The 6,000-nt window shown below is 39.1% G+C and overlaps 1 protein-coding gene across 1 annotated transcript; it reads left to right on the forward strand.

Moving 5' to 3' along the window:
• The first annotated feature begins 2,356 nt into the window (after positions 1-2,356).
• LOC18614565 (Protein kinase superfamily protein) lies at positions 2,357-4,443 on the forward strand. The gene has a single exon (XM_007052370.3). The coding sequence runs from the start codon at positions 2,606-2,608 to the stop codon at positions 4,040-4,042; it is 1,437 nt and encodes a 478-aa protein (XP_007052432.3). The 5' UTR covers positions 2,357-2,605; the 3' UTR covers positions 4,043-4,443.
• The last annotated feature ends 1,557 nt before the right edge of the window (positions 4,444-6,000 follow it).

Raw genomic sequence — 6,000 nt, forward strand, 5'->3', positions numbered from 1 at the left:
ATGAAGATGCCAGTCCAGTTCAAGTTGGGTTGGTGCAGTCCAATTAAGGGTCTAGCCCAATCTTTGTTGGATCTTTAATTTTGGCCCAAGCTGTTATCTTTTGTTATAGTTCTTACTTTGTCTAGACTTGGACTCAAACGGATTAGACTTGAGAGTTGACAATGTTTACAATGTACCAAGCCTGCCTTTTCTTCAATTGCAGAATGACATAAAGGAGAGTAGTTGTGTTGATGCTCTTTCAATCAACTTCAATCTTTCTTTCTTCTTTTTGGTTTTTCCATTCAAAAAAGTTGAATCATGATTCACATACCATCTTGTTAAATAGTAGAATGAGGCAACATCAAGAGCTTCTCACTGGAGAAGAATGGCAAAGCCTGGAAAACATGTACGAGGCTTTCATTGATATACCTTTTTTGGCATGCTGAAAGTATCCTGTGTATGTTAAACTTCTTGCTTTTGGCCATGAAAGACTGAAGAAATGAAATTACCTGCCAGCAGCCTGGAATGGGCCATAGCCTGTAGCAGTAACTTGTTGAAGATTTTTAGTGAAAATTTTTTGAATTTGATGCCTTTCCCTCTTCAGAAAGAGAGTCCAGGACATGGAAATATTGAATCCGCTTCTCTGCCATGGCCCCAAAAGAGACGAAAAGAACAGTACAGAAAAAACAAACAACTTTTTCTTCCCAAGGAAGCCCCCAAGCAATACAATGACAAGTAGGTAACAATTTCAAAGACAAGAACTATTCCAACTTGTTCTCATGACAATAAGAATACGCAAGGAACAGCACTAAAGGCAACATCGAACATTTCTTGTAGTATATGTTTGTTGATATATGATAGTTGGATCATCCAAATCGAGCACAAGGTGTTTGCATGTGAAATTTAAGCCCGCAAATATTGCCAAAGGTTCCAATCTCTTGTTGCCCATTGAGGGTGAAGATCGATCAATGGCATCGAAAAAGAATGTGTGAAACCATGGGAATGCAAGGCATTTGCCATTCAGAATTTTGGGTTATAGTTTCTTTAGAGTCGGCTGCAAGTGGTACCTGTTGAAAACCTCGTGAACCCTTCGATCATTTTGCGGTTTTAAAGTTACAGAAAAAGGTGATGGAAGCTACCTTGCACCGTCCATCCCACCCCACCTTGTCTTCTCCAAAGTCCCCATCCCACAATGGCAAGGTAAGACTCACGAGGAAATACAAGATTGCGTTACGAGAGAAGGGAACTTGGTACAGCTCTGTCTCATTTATTTCTCTGCGCCTCAAACATTTAAATTAGTTTTGATTGATGAGTTTACTGTCTGTGTCGTTTCTGTCCCGGCACCATGAAAAAACCTCTGCGCCAAGTGGCATACAACTGTTTGTTACATTAATGCTAATTGCAACTGACTGTTATGACTATAACAGATAAAAGGAACATGGACAGTGTGATCCAAAGCCATAAATTCAGAGTAATAATTTAGATATAGATGCCAGTTAATCATTTAGAAGAAATTGAATAATGAACACTCCTCGTGTGATAATTCAAGGTTCAAGATTTAGGGTTTAAGAAGTTTGATTTCGTTAAGGTGCACCTTTCACAAATGGTTGGTTTGGTGCCTACTTTCAAAAGGCATTTTGGTCCAACAATGGAGTGATTTACCTGCCAGAGCCTGCCCCCGAAGAAAAGAAAACACGATTTATATCCTAAGTGGGGATGTCCCAGAGCCCTTGATGGCAAGTAGTATCTGTTCTCTTGCTTAAAGACTCTCCACTTTAATCATTCAAAAGGGAAAAAGGAAAAAAGAAAGAGGAAGAACAGAAAGACAAAACAGAAGAATCATAAAAGTGGGGAAACAGTGCAATTGAAGAGTTCAAAGAAGAGCTTGAATCATTTATCTTACAGATACACATTTTCTGTCTCAAGTTAACATCTTCATTTGTCCAAATGCAAGTCCGTAATCAAGGTATATTCTTTGTATTTGGAATCCACTGGAAAGAGAAAAGGGAGGGAAAGAGAGTGGATGTAAACCACATATCTACATCCAAATCCCACGTGTAATTTTCCATTTTACTGCTCTTCCTTGGTAACTTTGAGCCATTGGAGTATCTAAATTGACTTAGTGATCAGATGTTTATCTTGGGGGGTGAAGAAAGATGCTGCATAACTAAATGTTTGACTAAATCTAGTGCCTAGAAAAATACAGCTAATCTGATGTAATGAACAACAAAATTAAAATATCAGCAACAAGTAAAGCATACACAATTCATGGCATAATTATGGGGTTAAAAAATCCTTGGGATTCCAATTGGTGGGCTCTGCGTTCATCTCATCACCCGGGTCATACCCCAAAATTTTTCTCCTCTTTCCAACACCACATAAAAGGCCAAAACACTTGCCACTACGATATTTTTACAAATCCCAAAAGCCCCTCAACCCAAGATAGAAAAGAGCCTTGAACTTTTTCCCTCTTCATGTATTGGCAGCATAGCCATGAAATGACAAAAATATTGACTCTTTGATTCATATTTCTTGTGAAACCGTCAAATTCCCCATTTCACAAGAGCCTCTTGCCTCGTGAAGATCCGAAAAAGAAAGAAAGAAAAAAAGGAAGAAACTTTTTTTGATGGGTTACCTTTCTTGCAAAGCAGAATCAGCAATCTCCATAATCCCCACCTCCACAACTACCCAGAATTCATCTTCCAAAACTGCCACCAACAAGCAGGAAAAACCCATCAAGATCCAACAGTTTGATTACGGTGACCTTGAAGCAGCCACCAATGGGTTCTCTGACCAAAGGCTTCTAGGCAAAGGTAGCCATGGCTGTGTCTACAAGGCTGTTATCAGGGGACGCCACGTTGCCATCAAGAAACCATCTTCGAGAAACCAAGAAACGAACCCGGAAGCTGATAACGAGATCGAAATCTTGTCAAAGATTCAAAGTCCCAGATTGGTGAACCTTCTTGGCTTTACTAATGGCACTAAAGATCGTTTATTGGTTGTTGAATTTATGAGTAATGGCACATTATATGATGTTCTTCACTCTAATTCTTCACGGCCTTTGTATTGGGGTCGAAGAATTCGATTAGCCTTGCAAGTTGCCAAAGCCTTAGAAACACTTCACTCGCAAAAGCCTCCAATTATTCATAGAGATGTTAAATCTGCAAATGTGTTAATTGATAGGAATTTCAATGCAAGATTGGGTGATTTTGGGTTGGCACTCAGGTGTGGTGTTGATGATTACAGGCTTAGATCAACCCCACCAGCTGGTACTATTGGGTATCTTGATCCATGTTATGTGACCCCAGATAATTTGAGTACAAAAACTGATGTTTTTAGTTTTGGGATCTTGTTGTTAGAGATTATAAGTGGTAGAAAAGCTATCGATGTTGCACATTCACCGCCTTCTATTGTGGATTGGGCAATTCCTCTTGTAAAGAAAGGGAAGATTGTTGCTGTTTATGATCCAAGGATTGCACCTCCTAAGGATCCTATCGTTAGGAAGCAGTTGGCTGTCATAGCAGCTAAATGTGTGAGGTCTTACAGGGAGCGCCGCCCTGCAATGAAAGAGGTGGTTGGTTGGTTAACTGGGTTGAGCAAATTGGTTCCTCTACATTCATGGAATGGATTTAGCAATCCATGTTTGATGGTTGAAACAGTGGGGCGACCTGTCGAATTCAGAAATCCTCAGGAGAATTTGGACGGTAATTTTGGCAGGCAAACCATGAGGGACTCACGCAGAGTCTATTCAGATTTGGGCTTCAGCAGCAACTTGATGGAACTTATGGGCATGACTGGTGTTGATGGGGAGTCTGAAGTTTGGAGAGAGGCTGATGTGGTTGAAAGGCCTGAATCAAAACCAGGAAGTAGCGTTTCTAGACGTAGATTTGGTAGCAAAAGATACGTTAACCATGGGAGAGGTCAGCAGAAGAGCCTTGGTAATGAGAATGGTGTTCTTGGTTTGAGGCGGAATCAGTCAGCTGGGGAAAGTTCTGAGCTCTTTTCAAGAAATGATGCCTTTGCTCAATCAAGTTTCAGTACTAAGGCCGTAGGTGACATTTAGTTCATCAAGAAAAACTTATACATTGAAATGATTGGCAATGGAGCAAAGTTCAGGCTTCTAAGGTTCTCTTGCTTGCACCTCAAATTCATGTATATTTGTGGGTAACTCGTTTTTCGGTGATTTCAACAGATTGACATTTTCAAGTTGCTTTCAATTGTTAATGTGGTTTTCATTGTCAATGTATATGCAGATCGGGACATTTCTAATGTCCAACTCATAGGTTGTTAATCTTTTTTCCTTTTTCTTTTTTCCTTCTTGTTTTTGCTGCAAGGCTCATGTAAAATGAAAATGCTGTTGAATCCATGCATGAGATGATTCAAAACTTATCAGTTGAATACTGATTTTTGTACTTCGAACATGCTGTTACAATAACTTGAATAATATGGTCGACAATTTGATTCTGTTTCTTCTTTCAGTTTCATGGAATTTGTTCCCCAAAACGAGTGCTGCAATGTAATTTATGACATGAATTATCAATGTAATTTGGTTTTGTTCAGACATAACTGCAAACTTTAAGCGGCCAAGCATTCAAGTTGATACCTTACTGTTCCTGGAATTTTCATCCTGGTATTTTTCATCTTCAAGGCTTCCATTCTGCATACGCAAGCTTTGAATTTGGAAGCATGATGTTCTTTGATTTTAAGCCAAAAGTAGTTTACTTTGATAGATCTGTGTGCATATTTTGAATCAGATAATATCACCCAAAGCAGACACAGCCAAACTGATGATGAAAACGACGTTCAAAACGAATTTAAATAATTGATTCCGATGGGCCTGCTTTGCTGTGTCATTTTCCTAGAGACTAGGTTTGAAGTTTTCCCTCCTTTGATGGTATTGTCTTATCTCATTTCTGGAAATCAAAAGGCATTATTAGTACTGCATTATTTCAATGGCGGGCCAATATGGAATTGCTCAAAGCTGGAACTTTCTGTGAATTTCCACTCTCCCTGGTGATTAGATGGTGAATTTTCCTTAGAAAATTCAACCTTTCCAGTAAACCCATTTCTTCCCTGGAAACTGCAGCATCATATCCAATTTCCCAGTTTCATGATTCTACAGAAGCTCATCTGCTTTGACCATGATTTGAGTATGAAACCTTCCATTAGATTGTTCTAATATTGTTGGTAAAGCAAAAGCAAGTATTTGGACAGATGGATTATAGGTTAACTACATCGGAGTCTTTTATCAAGATGATCAACAAACCCATGCTTCGTTTCCAAATCTAAATGTCTTGAGACAGCTGGCAAACCAGTTAGAATTCCCCAACGTCTTCTAGACTTCTGCCGATCTTGCGATGTTGGTCGAATCACATTATTACCAACCAAACTTATTACTATTGCAATATCATAATAATATAGTACTTGATCCGATGATTTCCATCAAAGGGCACAGATTTCTGCCCGTGAACATGTTTGAATCTTCAACCAAGATGGTAGGAAACCTGGAAAACTGGTCTGCCAAATTGAACTGTAGTTTTAAACCAGATAAAAAACTAGAACTGGCGGATAAGTTTATAAGTAATCATATCTTATTGTCATCATTCCAAAGAAAAAGTATAACCTTCTAGATCAATCAATCTGCAAAGCCTTTCAAGTCATTGTCCCGTTCCAAATGAAATGATAACGGAATGGTTCTTTGGGTTGAAAGTTACAGAAAAACCATTTGAAACGCAATGAAAACGAGAATCTGAACAGAGCTCATGTCGACAAGGCAAGGACCAACTCAAACTTCGAGAAAAATATTCACTTCCAAAGCATCCAAGCACACCCTTTTCCACCCCCATTGTGCTACGAGTTTTAAAGAATTTTACAATGAATAATACGATAGGTTACAGTTGCAGCAATGGGGCATTAGGTAAAAGTTTTGCTGTCCGAGAAAAGGACTGCACAAACACCAACCTGACTCCATTCTGTTAAGAGTTATCGTAGCAGGCCAAACCCCTTCTTTAGTGCTGACAA

Source organism: Theobroma cacao, chromosome 1, assembly GCF_053813885.1.
Source record: "Theobroma cacao isolate CCN51 chromosome 1, ASM5381388v1, whole genome shotgun sequence".
Lineage (NCBI taxonomy): Eukaryota > Viridiplantae > Streptophyta > Magnoliopsida > Malvales > Malvaceae > Theobroma > Theobroma cacao.